The 17,853-nt window shown below is 44.4% G+C and overlaps 2 protein-coding genes across 6 annotated transcripts in view; one reads left to right on the forward strand and one right to left on the reverse strand.

Moving 5' to 3' along the window:
* Positions 1 to 616: 616 nt before the first annotated feature.
* Positions 617 to 16,198, reverse strand: LOC144597759 (uncharacterized). 4 transcript variants are annotated; one of them, XM_078407298.1, is made up of 7 exons: positions 15,885 to 16,198; positions 12,627 to 12,676; positions 11,539 to 12,543; positions 7,707 to 7,916; positions 7,146 to 7,199; positions 4,452 to 4,523; positions 617 to 1,528 (listed from the first exon to the last, which is right to left on the reverse strand). In XM_078407298.1, the coding sequence occupies exons 2-7, from the start codon at positions 12,652 to 12,654 to the stop codon at positions 1,401 to 1,403; spliced, it is 1,497 nt and encodes a 498-aa protein (XP_078263424.1). In that variant the 5' UTR covers positions 12,655 to 12,676; positions 15,885 to 16,198; the 3' UTR covers positions 617 to 1,400. The 4 variants fall into 4 exon arrangements, with proteins under 4 accessions (XP_078263424.1, XP_078263423.1, XP_078263425.1 ...); XM_078407297.1 differs by having other exon boundaries at positions 4,452 to 4,529; XM_078407299.1 differs by lacking the exon at positions 12,627 to 12,676 and having other exon boundaries at positions 4,452 to 4,529.
* The window catches only part of LOC144597760 (E3 ubiquitin-protein ligase RNF170-like), a 30,473-nt gene continuing 28,076 nt past the window's right edge, over positions 15,457 to 17,853 (forward strand). The window contains exon 1 of one of the 2 annotated variants that reach the window (XM_078407304.1): positions 15,457 to 15,600. In XM_078407304.1, coding sequence (XP_078263430.1) covers positions 15,571 to 15,600 — 30 coding nt within the window. In that variant the 5' untranslated portion in view covers positions 15,457 to 15,570. Of the gene's footprint in view, positions 15,984 to 17,853 lie in introns of both variants that reach the window. The other variant, XM_078407303.1, reaches the window with a different exon arrangement.

Here is a 17,853-nt window from a genome sequence, read left to right on the forward strand (position 1 = left end):
TTAAATACAGAGATTCCCCACTTGCCTTGCTGCATATATTTCTGAAGCCGCAGCATTTTCTGCTATCATTCTGGCACATTCATCAACAGGAAAGTAGCCAAGGTTCAGTTGGTGAAAGTTTTCTGTCAATGTCTTTGCCTCTCCCTCACAGAGTCGTGTAAAAGATGTGTGGAGGGTTCGGTCATAATCTGTTGCAGGTAGATCCAGAAGCTGACGTATATCAAAGCGGTTATCCCTCCTTAATCTCAGGTAGCTTTTAATAACTGTTTTGGACATTTTTTCAGGGGGAGTAATACATAACATAACATAACAACACTTTATTGTCACTCGGCACAACACCGAGCGAAATTTCAGCAGTCACACAAAATACAGCAAAAAAGAAAAGAACACAGGACACCCGACCCCAACACAAACATCCATCACAGTGACTCCAAACACCCCCTCACTGTGATGGAGGCAACAAAACTTCCCCTCTCTTCCCCCCGCACCCACGGACAGGCAGCTCGACCCCTACCGAGGCAAACGACACGCACAGCCCCCGCAAGGGGATGGAAGGCCCCCCGGCCGAGCCGCCCCGGGCACCGAAACGTCCCGCGGCCACACCGGGCGATGTTAAGTCCAACGGCCGAGCCGCACCGGGCACTGAAACGTCCCGCGGCCGAACAGCGCTGACGATGTTAAGTCCAGCGGCCAAGCCGCACCGGGCACTGAAACGTCCCGCGGCCACACCGGGCGATGTTAAGTCCAGCGGCCAAGCCGCACCGGGCATTGAAACGTCCCGCGGCCGAGCCGCACCGGGCACTGAAACGTCCCGCGGCCACACCGGGCGATGTTAAGTCCAGCGGCCAAGCCGCACCGGGCACTGAAACGTCCCGCGGCCGAGCCGCACCGGGCACTGAAACGTCCCGCGGCCACACCGGGCGATGTTAAGTCCAGCGGCCGAGCCGCACCGGGCACTGAAACGTCCCGCGGCCGAGCTGCGCCGGCAATGTTAAGGCCCGCAGCCGAGCCGCACCGGGCACTGAAACGTCCCGCAGCCGAGCTGCGCCGGCAATGTTAAGGCCCGCAGCCGAGCCGCACCGGGCACTGAAACGTCCCGCAGCCGAGCTGCGCCGGCAATGTTAAGGCCCGCAGCCGAGCCGCACCGGGCACTGAAGCGTCCCGCAGCCGAGCTGCGCCGGCAATGTTAAGGCCCGCAGCCGAGCCGCGCCCCGGGGAAGAGACCTAATAAAATAAAGGTTTCCCCCCGCCCCACCCCCCCACCCCACCCCACACCCCCACCCCCACCACACACCCCCACCACACATACACAGCCAAAAACAGAAACAAAAACCATCCCAACACCGACACAAACAAAAAAAAAGAAAAAAAGACAACAGACTGCCAGAGAGCCGCAGCCGTTAGGCGCAGCCAACTCCTCCTCCTATACGTCTTCTAATTTCTCCCTTGGTCACAGGATATTTAACTTTTCTCTTTTTATCATCTGCTGAGGGGAGCAAAGCAGGTACATGGGCAACAACAATTTGTTCTAGAACAAAAACAAAACAATGTTATATTTTTGCTATTGATAAAAAATATAAATGCACATTTCAACAGGTCAAAACATATTCAAAGGATGCATTATAAAACACGTCATGATAATTTTTTTTGAAACCAATATGTACGCTTTTGAAGGTAGACACAAAATACTGGAGTAACTCAGCGGGTCAGGCAACATCTTGGGAGAGAAGGAATGGGCGACGTTTCTGGTCGAGACCCTTCTTCAGACTGAAGAAACATTTCGACCAGAAACGTCACCCATTCCTTCTCTCCCGAGATGCTGCCTGACCTGCTGAGTTACTCCAGCATTTTGTGTCGACCTTCAATTTAAAACAGCATCTGCAGTTTTTTTTTCATGTACACTTTTGTTTCTCCTTCATCCTTTTGCAGTTGAGGCTGTTGGCTAAAAACATTTCTGGTCCTCTACTTAGGGTATGCATCAAGAGTGAGTGGAATATTATTCAATGATTTTTATGTCTATTATCTCCTTTAGAAAGTTATCACTGCATTATTAACATGATTGAAGAAGGATCCTAGAGGTTTTTTTAAGAGTTTAAGCAGATTATATCAATGGTTATGGGACTTGGGCAGTGGCATCAAGTACAGCTAATACGTGAAGGAATCTTGTATGGCTTTGAACTGTCCTACCACCTTTAAAGAGTTGAACATAAAACCTGTTCCTCCACACTTTCCAGTATCCTGCTATAAATGTCATATTCCCTAGCATGCCACATCTCCAAGAATGTATTCTCTCACACTTGTATGGATTAAATTAGGTCTGCCCTTCTAATCAAACCATCTATATCTTCCTGCAGTTTGAAGCATTTCTCCTTAGATCTAAATCATAAATGTTTAATGAAAAGGAAGCAAGAGTACCAAAACTCGTGGTGCGACACTGGTAATAGCTTTCCAACACAAAAATCGTCATCCATTACAGATGGCTTCCTGTCATTCACCCAGTTTTTCATCCAATTTGCCCCTTCCCAGTAGATCCAATAGGATTTTTACAGCCTGTCATGTAGAATCTCGTCAAAGGCCTAGCTACAATCTGCGTAAACTACATAAAATGCACAACATTTATTAATCCACCATATTAATTCCTCAAAGTTCCAACCAAAGTAATATAATGCACCTCCTTTAATAGGCTGAATATCTTTGATTAATTTATATCTTTCTGAATGAAGATTTGTACCACTCCTCAGAATTAATTATAATAATTTGCCGACAATTGAAGTTAAACTAACAGGCCTGTAATTACACAGTTCATCCCTTCCTTTTTTTTTACAATGCCTTATTTCACTGTTGCTTCTTTTTAATCTATATACTAAAACTCTTGTTTGTTTGTTTGTTCCTGAACTACAGCCAAAACGGTACATGATAGCACCACAATTGTAGGCCCACCTTACTCATTGTCGTCCCTTTGGTGCTAATGGAAGATGTTTAATTGAAATCGGTGTTATATTTTTAAAGTTATTCACATTTTAAAGTTTAAATCTATCTCCTAGGGAGGGAAGGGGGAGGGAGGGAGGTTGAGGGGGATGGAGTGGGGGGGGGGGGGAGTGGAGGAGGGATGGGGGAGAGGGGGGGAAGGGGGAGGGGGAGGGGAGAGGGGGGTGCTGCATCAATGAAGGAGAGGTTTGGGCCCAACGGGTCCACGGTCTATTTTAGAATAAAATATAATTTTAGAGGTTTACTATTTTAGTGCTTTTCTTTACTTTAAGAAGAAAAACAATATTAGGGCTGTCACACATGTACGTCGAGAGTTTTGTAACTTGCTAAACCCAGGTTGAACGCCAATTTTCCGGCAACTGGTGGTCTGCCACCCCGCATAATCAGGACAAAATGTAGTGAAACAATCAACTATGCTCTTAATCTTCTCTCCTAACTGTATCGCAAAGACAATAAATTAAACCCTTCTTTTAATGACCCTCTTCTCGTTGTTGGATATAGCCTGCCGAACCAAACTCGGCTCACCCCATCTCCCTGGCCGTTTAGAGCCCTTGTTTCTGACATCACCCCAGACTCGCACGGTGCACCAGCAAGCCCTTCTTCACCCACCAAAAGGACATAAACCTCTGGAGTAATTTAGCAGGATCTTGAAGAACATGGATAGGTGTTGTCGGGACTCTTCTTCAGATTGATTCAATCGGCTGACTTATTCCAGCACTTTGTGTCGTTTCACTTTAAAACTAGGCACCGATGCCACTGGTCTGTACCAGCGTGCCCTTCTTCGCCGGTTCACACAGCTGCAGTTGCAACTCACGTTGTAGCCCCTGGGGACAGCGCTTTCTTCCGTGTGCCCCCACCAACAGAACGCGCTCGGTCACCGTGGGGTTCACCCCCCTCTCACTTGCTGTCTCTTCCAAGGTGGAGTATGTTGGCGACACCGGGGGAGAAGGAGGAGGGGATGCCGAAGTCACGCAGAAAGCACTGTCCCCAGGGTTACGTGAGTTGCAACAGCCTTGTGAACTGGTAAAGAGAGTCTCCCTCCCTGTGAGTCGGGAATAGGGTTGGAAGCCAGAGCTCTAAACAGTCGGGGAGTTTGTACGTTCTCCCCGTGACCTGCGTGGGTTTTCTCCGAGATCTTCGGTTTCCTCCCACACTCCAAAGACGTACAGGTATGTAGGTTAATTGGCTGGGTAAATGTAAAAAAAAAAAAAATTGTCCCTAGTGGGTGTAGGATAGTGTTAATGTACGGGGATCGCTGGGCGGCACGGACTTGGAGGGCCGAAAAGGCCTGTTTCCGGCTGTATATGATATGATATGATATGATATATGATATGATGGGTCGGCTTATCACGTGACCTCTGTGGTCCAGAAAAACGGATGATCCAGAAAAGTTCAGGAGCAGAGATTGCTGGAAAATCAGTGTTCAACCTGTAGAGGAATTTCAATTAAAGTATAAAGTGTACCTTCATCCATTGCTGTGGCATTAAGGATATTGTAAGAATACGGATTCATGATCATTAAATCTGGTTCCAAATCTGAAACTTAAAAGTTAACTAACATAAGGAAAAAGCATTCAAATAATTTCCATGTGGAAATATATTGTTCTTTTAACTTAAAACTATACCCAAAAGCAAATGTCTTTAACTAGTACATGAGTAAAGCTTTCTATTTCAATCTGCATGTGGGTTTTATAATGCAGATAGACCTGGAATTACACTGTGAAATTGTGGAACAAAATCCACTTTCCCAGTAAAGTGAAACACCGTATTGGCAGATTTTCCAGATTATTGGAATGGTACTCCTAGTAATACATCGACCACTTGTAATTCACTTTCTTTTAAAAACAGATATTACATAATAGAATGGTTAAATACATTTTTCAGTGAACCAGTGAGTTTTAAGAGTATGTGTAAAGAGGGAATGCTGCGTTTAAAAGGAGAATGTGAATTAGGCATTGGTGAGTTTAAAAGGAGAATTGGAACAGGGCCCTGATGAGCTTACTGCGGAATGGGTCCCCATTGAGTTTAAGAGGACATGGGTATGTCACCTCTGGTGAGTTTATAAGGAGCATAAGGACAGGCCCTATTATGTATGTGCATAATCAATTTGCCAAAATCAACAATAACAAACACATACATAAATACTTCGCTCTACATCTTTTGCTGACTTTGCAGAAGAACACTAATTCTCCAATTCTAGGAGCAGAAATTACAAACTACAATGTAAGTTAGTGAACTGAACCCCCATCATGAAAACTATTTGGCTACCAAGCTAGAGTGATAACGTTAACATTTTTCTAAAGCTCTGAAACGTGCTATCCATTGTACCATAACCATGACAAAAAATAGACCAAGATGTTACGCCTGCATGCACGCCTTAGAACTGCCTTTCTCCAGGGAAGGCCCTTGGATATTAGGGTCCCACTCATTGTAACAAATCACATCCAATAACCCCTGGAGCCCATTACATTCATCCTGAAGGTCGGGTGGGTGGGTGGGGTGTTGTTGGTGGAAGTATCCTTCAACTAATCATAGTGCTGCTTTGCAGAACTTTTAATCTAATTAGTTTACACAAACAGTTTCTGCAAATTCCCTCTCCAATGAAGGGTTTCTGAGTTCAGGCAATCATTCTAATTGTGAAACTAATCAGCATTTATAGGATTGCTTTGATTCATGATGATTGCCATAGCAGTGGAACACATAACCCGTCAATTGGATGAGAATTCCTCCACCTCAGTCCTTCAAGTATCTCAAACTTGCCTAGCATTTGGTTACCTCTTGGGCCATCACATTAACCTCACCAAATCACACAGTCACTGCCCATGGCATCCAGTAAAAAGGCTGAGAATCCAACTCTTTCCTAGGAACTAAAAAGGCTTTAACTGTCTCAGTAAAACAGTAACATCCAAAGTGACAGTTGTATAAATAATCTCTCTTCTCCATATCACCCACCAACATTTACAACATCCTGAAAGGTATTCATTGTGACTGCTAGTGAGGTTAACACTGTAAAGATTAATATTGCTTCTTTTTCCAAATGGCACACATTAAAATTTCAGTGACGCAGTTCAGTGAAACAAATTTTCAGTGAAGCAGTTCAGCAAATGCCTTTGCTGGTTCTGCTTTCCAAAGAAGATTAAGTTCACAATTTCAGCAGCCATGTACAGCAAGCCACTATTGTCGTACATGGGCATTCATCGCAAGTGGGAAAATTTGAATTTCTACCTCAACCCGTTTAACCAATCTTAGTTGTATTAGCAAGTACACTGGAGAGAAGCTCCAGTGAAAACACAATAGATTCAACATAAGAAAAAAAATCAACAAGAATATAAGTTATTCCACCGGGTGGCACCGTCAGCGATGGCAGCCTCGCCAACGGTCTGTCTGTCTTTTCGTCTTTTTTTGTTATTTTTAGTGTGTTTTAAAAGTTTGTGTTAATGTTCTCTGGCTTGTTTTATGTGGGGTGGGGGGGGGGGGGGGGGGGGGGAGGGTGGCGGGGTCGGGGGAAACTTTTTTTCAATCTCTTACCTTGCCGGAGAAGCGATTGTTTTCCGGATCAAATCTCCGGTCACTCTGCGGCCTAACATCATGGAGCTGGCAGCCTTGTTTGGGACTGTGAGCCCCACCGCGGGGATGTGGACTTACCATCGGAGCCTGCGATCCCTTGCCTGGGATCGACGTTCCAACCGTGGCCTGCAGATTTTACCATCGACGAGCTCGCAGTCTCGGGTAGAGACCAATGTCAGGATGCTCCAAAGCCATCCGAGGTTCGACTAGCCCCGACCCGGGGTAGATCGCCTGGCACGGGGGAGCTGAGATTCCCCCCCCGATGCAGAAGCTTGATCGCCCCGACACGGAGGGCCCGACCGACGGCTACGGGAGTAAGATCGCCCCGTCAATGGAAGGCTCGAGGCCCCCGACCACGGGAGAACAAAGAAGGGAAGAAGATTGAACTTTTGTCACCTTCCATCACAGTGAGGAATGTGGAGGAGTCGCTGTGGTGGATGTTCATGTTAAAATGTATTTTGTTTGTTCTGTTGCTTTTTATTGGCATGATGACTATGGCAAATAAAATTCCTCGTATGTTGCAAAACGTACTTGGCTAATAAAGTTTGATTATGATTACGATGATTAATATGATGACCATGGTTAAGTTACCTTCTGTTATGGAGTTTTCTGTATCTCGGCCACTTTTGCACCTGTCCAAGGCCTCTGTCACAAAGAACAATGACATTAAAAATGCCATTTAGTAAACTCAATTTTTTAATTAAAAAGAATCAATTTTCTGTGATTTTTGAAGTATACCCTCTTCCCAAATAGTTGCTTTAATGAGCTATCTTTAATATATGGTACAGATTAGTAAAATGAAAACTCATATGGGCATACCAACCATGCTATTTAATAATACTGAATTTATTTTAGATTTCCATCACCAGTTTGTAAACAATATTAAAAATACCCATGTGATTACTGGCAAGAAAAATGAACATGGGCAGCGATAGGACATCAAGGTTAGAAAGCAAGATGGACAGAAAAATGACAACAGAATTCAATTTGCAGAAGGAAGGAAATGTATTGGTACGTGGAAATACATGATATTTGATTTGTAATTTATGACTCAAATATATTGCAGCAAGATATTTTTTGGCCTGCAATCTGCAAATTGCAGATATACTGGATTTTCATGAGTGAATTTACTAATCGTGAAGGTTCACTCACCCCCCAATACTTCAAGTGTTGCTGAAACTGCTGTCCATCCACCAGCACTGAAATACACTTGTGCATTTGTTTGAATTACAGGATTTAGTAGAACAGCTATCTTCCCACTAAAATTCTCTGTCAAAACTTCCACATCAGTTTCATTTCCTAATCGAGCATTAGAGTAGATCTCATCCACGACGTTAGCTTTCAAAATAGCGAGCAGGAACTCTGGCAATACAAAAAAAAAGGTATTCCGCTCAAGCTTTTTTAAAGTACAGTGGTAAACATATAAAATTACTAATCAAAGATACTTTAAACAAAAAAAATCTAAGCCTTCCATTACATATTACAATAAATCCTTAATATTCACAATTTTGTTAATGTGAGGTCAAAATCCACTGGAACACCCATGATGAAATGTTTAAGTTTTGGTTTTACTGTCAATAAAGAAATCATTTAACACAATAAATGAGCTGTTGGAGATTTTCTGACACAGTAGTCAGACACAGCTCTAATACCATCTTTAAATTTGCTGACAATACAACCGTTGTTGGATAATGGGTAACAATGCATCAGAGAACAGGAGGAAGATTGAAGATTGGATTGAATGATGCCAGATCAACTATTTTGCTCTCAACCCGAGCAAGACTAAGGAGCCAACTGTTGACTTTAGAAGGAAAAACTTAAGGATCCACAAACTTGCCATCATCAACTGAACTGGGGTGAAAATAGTCAAGTTTCAATTTCATGGGTGTGTATTTCTCAGAAGATCTGACCTGGGCCCAGCACATCGAATCAATCAATAAAAAAAGCTCATCAATGCCTTTACATCCTGGGAAGATTGAAGAGATTTGGTATGTTGAAGAATATTATCGAACTTCTACAGGTCCATGGTAGAAATCATGCTAGAAATCATGGTAGAAATCATGTCTCATCACAGCCTGGTTCAGCAACTTGAATGTCCAGGAATGAAGGAGACTATAGAGGGTGGTAGGCACATTTGGTCCATCACAGTTACTGATCTCCTCACTACTGAAGGGATCTATCGGAGGCGCTGCCTCAAAAATGCAGCCAATATCATGAAAGACCCACACCACTCTGGCCACACTCTTAATTCTCTACTAACATTGGAAAGGGGCTAGTGGCTTGAAGATCAAAACCATCAGGTTCAAGAAGAGAGACATAAAATGCTGGAGTAACAGCGGGATAGGCAGCATCTCTGGAGAGAAGGAATGGGTGACGTTTCGGGTCGAGACCATTCTTCAGACTGATGTCAGGGGAGAGGGAGATACATAGATAAGGAAATGTAAGGTGTGAAAACAGGACAAAGGGAATGAGGATCAAGGAAAATATAGAATAGATTAAGAAGAGCTTTTTCACGGCAATCTTAAGGCTTTTGAACATGACAACACTAACCTCAGCAACTATGATCTTCTATGCACTTTGACTTTGGTTACACACTGGATTCCGGTTTTTGCACTATTCTGGATACTTGATGGTCATTAATTTATTGTATTTTTGATTATTATATGCTACCTTTGTATTATTGCATTTATAGGCATTTTATGCTATAACAACTGACAATTTCACTATTCTGGACTGAATGCAAAAGATCTCAATCAGAGCACCAGCTATTTCCTCCCTTATTTCCCTTCATATTCTGAGACAGATATCAGGTCTGTGCATTTTGCCATCCTAGTGTACGCCAATATTTCTAACACTTCACACTTTCTGATACAACCATGCTCCAGAATATCAGTGCATCCTTCCCTTAGTACTCCAATCTCAGATCCTTGTCCTTAGTGAATTCCAATGAAAACTATTCATTTTGCACATTGGTCATATCCCCTGGTTCCACACATAGATTACCCTGAGGGGGTCTTGTTCTGTCCATAGCTACCCCCTAGCTTCTAACATACATAAAAGATTTTAGGAATCTCCTTAATTCTACTTGTTATGGTCAATTCATAGCCCCTTTTATTCCTCTTAGTTTATTTCCTAACCGTTCTTCTACATCCCCAATAAATCTCAAGGGATTCATTCAATATCAATTCCTTTACCTGACAAACACTTCCTCCTTTGTTTCCTGGTTAAATCCTCAGTATCTTTGGTTAACCAATGCTCCCTAATCGTACCATCTTTGCTTCTTACTTTCACAGGGACATGTTGACTCTGAACTCCATTAATCTCTTATTTAAATGTCTTCTAATTATCAGATGTTGTTTCCATTCTAGCAGTTGCTCCCTATCTACTTCCAGCAGGTCCTGTCATACACCATTGAAATTTGCCTTTACCCATCTTTTTCCACAACTATCTTGAAGCTTAACTGATCTATGGCCACTATTCTATCATTTGCACATCGTCATTACCCAAGATTTAGTATACTACCCTCCCTGATAGGACTACATATCTCTTTAAAAAAAACCTCTTAAATACAAAAGAAAAACCCTTGGAGACCTAGCGCTACAGGAATTCTACCGTGTCTGTGCTATGCATACAGAGACATAGTTCGCTGAAGGTCGCGGCACAGGTAGATAGTGTGGTGAAGAAAGCTATTGGCATGCTTGTCTTCATCTGTCAGGGCAATGAGCACAGGAGTTGGGACATCATGTTGCAACTGTTCAAGTTGCTGGTGCGACCGCACTTGAAGTATCGTGTGCAGGAGTTTATAAGGAGAGGCGGCACATGCTGCATCTTTTATCCCTGGAGTGTAGGCAGCTGAGGGGTGACTTAATTGTACATATATAAAAACATGAGGGGCATGGGTAAGGTGAAGAGTCATAATCTTTTTCCCAGGGAAAGGAGGTCTTTCAACACCAACCAAATGTTTAAAACAAACTGCATTTTCCCTTTTACACCACAGGTGTAATCTTCTTTCACAATACAAATTGTCAATTGTCACAGCAACTTCATTATGATCTTGAAAAATCCCTCTCAAGAATATTACTAAGACTGGAAGACGAGTTATAAGGAGAAGCTGTATAGGCTACGGCTTTCTTTGCGTGGAGTGTAGAAGGTTGAGACGTGATATTATAGAAGTATCCAAAGTCAAGAGGGAGATAGACAAGCTGAATGCATAGGGGCCAGGCAAAGTTGAAACACAAACAACTTAAACATTGAGCCAGCAAGATGGAATTAGACAAGGCCAAGGAGGGATTTCAATGTTTAGATGTAAACAAATAACACTTTTCGAACAGAGGGAGACGACCTGAAAGAACACTTGCCTCTCTCAAGGCCACCTGTGGCCGCACAGGGGTAATTTTGTCCAAATTGGGTGGGGGCGGGGGGATAAAAGACCATCAGTTGCCGGAAAATTGGTGTTCAACCAGTATTAAAATGGCAAGGTTAAGATAAAGGATTCCATTCCCCCCAAACTATTTTTTAATATTAGAGGTTTAAATCTGCAATCTTAAATAAAATTCATTTACTGACACAATGGCAACTAATTATTTTGAACTAAAAATGAGCAATGTCCATGCTATTTCATTGATACATAGTGTGGATACTGATTCCCTGGTCCAATCAGCCCAAAATTGAAATTTTGGTCTAGTTTTTGTAAAATGCATCTTATGACGTATTATCTCACCCTGTCAATTGTATTTCTGAATACATTGTGTCAATTTATTTCACATTTAATATATTTATACTTCTGATATAAAAACACGCATAATAACAGAAAAGCAAATCCAAGACGATAAAAATAAATATAAATAACATTTTCTTGTAGAACAAACGGCATTGACATATTGTACAGTCTGTGAATGTGCAATATATTTCTACAGTAAAGAAGGCTGTCGATGACAACAGCAGCTTTACAAATGCAAAGATACGTAAAGAAAAATGCACTTACCCAAAACCCCCTCCTGTCCGAGTACTGGATTGTCACACTGCAATTCAGGGCCATCAACAGGATCCCGATTTGTCAGCTTAGTTGACCCAATGCAGTAATGTTCTGCTGATATGTCTGATAGCTTCATGGTGTTCTCGATTAAGTAAGATTCTCTGGACACTGGATGAGAGGAATTATGTTGTTCTGCAACCTGAACTTTGCTATTATTACAATGAGCCATTAGTGATGGATCAGAGCACTGGTCATCTGTAAATGAAGATGATCGCTTTCTACAGCCATTTGACATGTTGCAAATATCAGTTGAAGATGCATAACGTCCAGATAATTGCCCTGCAACCAAGGAATTGTTGCTTAACTGGTATTTATTCAGCTCTCGATTTTGACTTCTATTTTCATCTTTGATTTCACACTGCTTATTAAAATCTGTGGTTTCTTCTTTTTCAGTTTTTATGTACACAACTCCAGGTCCACTACCAGTTGACGTTTTACCTGATGTACCAGTGAGACCCAATTTCCCTCTGTCACCAAAAAACACTGTTTCTCTCCATGAATGATGGGTAGAAAGTGGTTGTGAAACTGATGCTCCATTTTGAGCTGCCTTAACATTATTAGGTTGAAAAGGTTTGCAAGAACCATCAAATGAATTTGTTCCTTTGGCTAAATCATTGTCTTTAGTCTTAGTTCTGTGTGTCTTTCGTATTTGTCCAGGTGTTTTCAAATCATTATCCAAATGCTTGGGCTTTGCAGACAACTGACCCTTGGATTTATCTCGATCACATGGTGACTGACACACGCCTCCAGCCCACCAGTTGTAGGAGTGACCAGCTTCACACTCCCACAGAATCGCCACAACTCCATGTTGGTGTTCTTCAACAATGTCTCTCCAAATTGGGGCAAATGTGCATTGATTGCCATGACAGTGTGACCAAATCACTAGTAGCTCAAGGTGTTCACGCGTTAAGTGAAACATTGAATTGGAATGGCTTTCTTTTGGGAATGTATAATCTGGAAAAAGAAAAGAGTAGAGTTTGTTCAGAAATACTGTAACTACTTGCTCAGGTTTATTAAACACTTACAATTTAACTCACCTTTAGGTTTGACTTCCATATTTTCCATGCCAAATTCACTTGTGTATTATCTGCAAAATAAAACACAACACAATAGGGGCTAGAGGAATCAAGGGATATGGGGAGAAGGCAGGCACGGGTAACGGAATGTGGATGATCAGCCATGAGCATAATGAATGGCGATGCTGGCTCGAATGGCAAAATGCACAAAGTGCATTCAGAAAGTATTCAGACCCCTTCACTTTTTCCACATTTCGTTACGTTACAGCCTTATTTTAAAATGGATTAAATTAATTTTTTTAATCATCAATCTACACACAATACCCCAGGATGAAGCAGCAAAAACAGGTGTTTAGAAATTTTTGCAAAGTAATGAAAATGAAATAACTGAAATATCACATTTACATAAGAATTCAGACCCTTTGGTAAGACACTCAAAATTGAGCTGAGGTTCATCCTGTTTCCATTGATTACACTTGAGATGTTTCAACAACTTGATTTTAGTCCACCAGTTGTAAATTATATTGATTGGACATGATTTGGAAAGGCACACACCTGTCAATTAAGGTCCCACAGTTGACAGTGCATGTCAGAGTAAATACAAAGCCATGAAGATGAAAGAATTGTCTGTAGACCTCCGAGACAGGATTGTGTCGAGACACAGATCTGGGGAAGGGTACAAAACAATTTCTGCAGCATTGTAGGTCCTAAAGAGCACAGTGGCCTCCGTCATTCTTAAATGGAAGAACTTTGGAACCACCAGGACTCTTCATAGAGCTGGTCACCCGGCCAAACTGAGCAATCGGAGGAGAAGTGTCAGAACCTGATGGTCACTCTGACAGAGCTCCAGAGTTCCTCTGTGAAGATGGGAAAACTTTCCAGAAGGACAACTATATCTGAAGCACTCCACCAATCAGGCCTTTATGGTAGAGTGGCCAGACGGAAGCCATTTCTCAGTAAAAGGCACATGACAGTCCGCTTGGAGTTTGCCAAAAGGCACCTAAAGGACTCTCAGACCATGAGAAACAAGATTCTCTGGTCTGATGAAACCAAGTTTGAACTCTTTGGCCTGAATGCCAATAGTCTGGAGGAAACTAGACACAATAGACAATAGGTGCAGGAGGAGGCCATTCGGCCCTTCGAGCCAGCACCGCCATTCAATGTGATCATGGCTGATCATTCTCAATCAGTACCCCGTTCCTGCCTTCTCCCCATACCCCCTGACTCCACAATCCTTAAGAGCTCTATCCAGCTCTCTCTTGAATGCATCATCACCTGGCCAATACCATACCGACGGTGAAGCATGGTGGTGGCAGCATCATGCTGTGGGGATGTTTTTCAGTGGCAGGAACTGGAGACGAGGCAGGATCGAGGGAAAGATGAATGGAGCAAAGTACAGAGAGATCCTTGATGAAAACCTGCCCCAGAGTGTTCTGGACCTCAGACAGGGGCGGAGGTTCACCTTCCAACAGGACAACGACCCTAAGCACACAGTCTAGACAATGCAGGAGTGGCTCGTGACAAGTTTTGGCTTTGAGTGGCCCAGCCAGAGCCCGGACTTGAACCCCATGCGAACATCTCTGGAGGGACCTGAAAATAGCTGTGCATCGACGCTCCCAATCTAACCTTGCAGAGCTTGAGAGGATCTGTAGAGAAGAATGAGAGAAATTACCCAGATACAGATGTGCCCAGCTTGTAGCGTCATACCCAAGAAGACTTGAGGCTGTAATCGCTGCCAAAGGTGCCTCAACAAAGTACTGAGTAAAGGGTCTGAATACTAATGTAAATGTGATATTTCAGTTCTTTCTTTTTAATTACTTTGCAAAAATTTCTAAACCCCTGTTTTTGCTTTTTTATTATGGGGTTTTGTGTGTAGATTGATGATTTAAAAAAAATAATTTAATCCATTTTAAAATAAGGCTGTAATGTAACAAAATGTGGAAAAAGAAGGGGTCTGAATATTTTCTGAATGCACTGTATTTTCGATGTTTCTAATATAAACTACATATCAAATGGAAATTATCTCACTCAGAAAAATGTTAAAAAAACATCATAATCATTACTATTTCTCCTTCTGTAATACTTGTTTTTGTCCTTGTGCTTGGCTCAGTGTGCTACTGAAAATTTAAGTTTATAGTTTTACCCATTTCTGGGTTCAACTATTTCAAAGCACCCAGTATCCATTTTCCTGCCCATTCACTCAGGCCCATAAACAGATCCCTCCTCTACACAATGACCTAAATTATCTACAGCACACGAAAATGACTCCAATTGAAAACACTAATCTCACGTTTACATCCCTTGTTAATTGTTACCTCTAACCCTATAATCCTATGAGAAATCTGCTTGCTGTGGATTCTACATTGTCAAATTTCTTTGTACTGCTAATAATACATTGTCGTCTACATTCAGTGCATTGGAACACCTTCCCACCTCCCCCTGTCTGAAAGCTGACCTCTGTCACCTAGCTTGTCGTCAGTTCATTGTACCTCATTATATTCTAATAAAGTATCATGGGGGTTGTTATACATTGAAGTTTATTGTTGATGTGACCAAACGACTCAAACCAAAATAGTGAAGAAAACTAGGGAATAATTAGTTGTTCTATTCTCAAAGACTCGATTGTTCAAAAAGCAAAGCAGCAATGCTGATAATTGGAGGATGATGCGAGAGCTTGTGTAGACCTCCAAGAAATTAGGATTCATTCATCCCATCTCTTCAACATGTCAAACTTAATCTTCACAAGTGACTATAACCCGCCCCCCTCCCCCCCACCGGGCCCGGGCTGCCGCCATTGGTGGAGCTGGAGCACGTGGCCGCTGGCTGGGCGAGGTCACGTGGGGCGCGGGCGGTGACGTCACCGTGTCCCGTATTTCGGGGCCGTTCATAACAAACGCTGGGCTCCGCACTCGTTCAACCCGGCCCTGCCGTGACGTGTCCTGGTACCGGTACTGGGGACAGGACAATGCGGAGATGTTCCCAGCCCAGTCAGCAGGTGAGCCAGCGTGGACCGTGAGGACGTTGGCGCGCCGCGCCGCGCAGCATCTGACTGAGAGGGGACAAGCGGGACTCACTCAGGTGGACTCTAGTGCCGGCTCAGCTGAACGAACATCTCCTCGTCCACTGCCGGGCTGGGTTTTCCCCACTGCCTGCTTTCGCCCACGGCAGCCCCGGGATTTGTCGCGGTGGGTCCGGGCTCGGGGCCGCCCCGCACCCACCCCAGCCCAGTCTGGATCCACCTCAGGCGCTCGAAACAGCGGGACAAGCTGGGCATCTTACCCGGACACCGGAGATCCGACTACGGTCCGCCGCCGCTCTTCACGGACCACCTGCGGGTGCGACGGGAGGGATGGACGCTAATCCTGGCCACGGCTGCCGGTGTGAGGGGAGGGAGGGAGGGTGAGAGGCGGTGATGGGGGGGGAGGTGGTGAAGGGAGGGAGAGAGGCGGTGAGGAGAGGGAGGGAGGGTGAGAGGAAGGGAGGGTGAGAGGTGGTGATGGGGGGGGAGGGAGAGAGGCAGGGAGGTGGTGAAGGGAGGGAGAGAGGCGGTGAGGAGAGGCAGGGAGGGTGAGATGCGGTGAGAGGAAGGGAGGGTGATGGGGGAGGGAGAGAGGCAGGGAGGTGGTGAAGGGAGGGAGAGAGGCGGTGAGGAGAGGGAGGGAGGGTGAGAGGCGGTGATGGGGAGGGTGAGAGGCGGTGAGGGGAGGGAGAGAGGCAGGGAGGGAGAGAGGCGGTGAGGAGAGGGAGGGAGGGTGAGAGGCGGTGAGGAGAGGGAGGGAGGGTGAGAGGCGGTGAGGAGAGGGAGGGAGAGAGGCAGGGAGGGAGGTGGTGAAGGGGGGGAGGGAGGATGCGGTGAGGGGTGAGGGAGGACGGCTGCCGGTGCACCGTTAGGGAGAGATGGATGGGCGGACAGTGAGCCAAGAGATGGATGGGCGGACAGTGAGCCAAGAGATGGATGGGCGGACAGCTGCCGGTGTGAGGGGCGGGAGGGATGAAGGAGGTGAGGGAGGACCACTGCCGGGAGTGAGGGACGGGCGGTGAATCAAGTCCCGGTGCAGCGAGGGAGACAGCGAGGGATGGACGGTAAAGATGTCCCGGCTGCCGGTGCAATGATGTGAGGGAGGGAGATGGAGACGGTCAGTGAAGCGGGTCGCGGCTGCACAGTGAGGGAGATGAGAGCGGGTGGACGGCAAACCCTGTGTGGCGGTGCCGCTGCACCGTGTGAGATAGTGGCGGGCGGGCAGACAGACGTCAAGTCGGGGCGGATGAACCCTGTGTGAGGGGGATGGGGACGGCCGGACGGTGCATAAACCGGGTGCCGTTACACTGAGATGGGGACAGACGGCCGGGCGGACTGTGCATGAACCTGGTGCCCATCGCGACCCGGGGCCGCTGGATGACAGAAGCAAAGATACTAGAGGAGCAAGATAGACCACTCGACTGAAAACCGTAGCAGGTCATGGGTAAATTTCAGCGCCATTTTAGTAAGCAGATCCTGTGTGCTGGACTGGGCAGTGTTCACAACTCTGCGATTTCTTCGTATATGAAATGTTTGCAAACAATTATTTTTGTTCAGCTTCATGGATAAGTTGATAGTTGACATAACTATTTCTTGAAGAGTTGCTGCTTCGTGATCTTTAAAATTTGGATGCTACTGATTGAATATTTGCACTAGAGATCCACTCTATCAGGTCAATTGATCATATTTAATGAACTATTCTTTGCTTTCTCTGTTAATTTTAATTTCGCCTCCACGAGCTGTATCTCTTTTTATTTTACTTTAAAAAGTCATGGAAGCAAAGATTAGGCATTTGCAAACAATAGAGCTCTACTGTATCCATGATATAATTGAAAAGACATTTAACTTTACACTCAGAACCAAGAAAAAATTTGAATTGGTGACCAATGCTGCCTGATGTGGTACAGAAGCATGAATCCAATTCAAATAGACACAGTGGTGGAGTAAATGACTGGGTCACGCAGCATCTCTGGAGAAAAAGGATGGGTGATGTTTCAGGTTGGGACCCTTCTTCAGACAAGGGGGGGAAGGGTGAAGAGCTGATATAAATCAGGACCTGATCTTTTCATTGGTTAGCTGATATGCGAAACAGTGCAACCCTGTATATCTCGCACACAAAATGATGTAAATCTTATCATGAATGACAAATAAAGTGTTATCCTTGTTTGTGAAGTTCATTTTTGAACGATGTAAAATTGAAGGAGGTTGGTGCAATATACTGCTAACCCA

Source organism: Rhinoraja longicauda, chromosome 11 (genome assembly GCF_053455715.1).
Source record: "Rhinoraja longicauda isolate Sanriku21f chromosome 11, sRhiLon1.1, whole genome shotgun sequence".
Taxonomy (NCBI): Eukaryota; Metazoa; Chordata; class Chondrichthyes; order Rajiformes; family Arhynchobatidae; genus Rhinoraja; species Rhinoraja longicauda.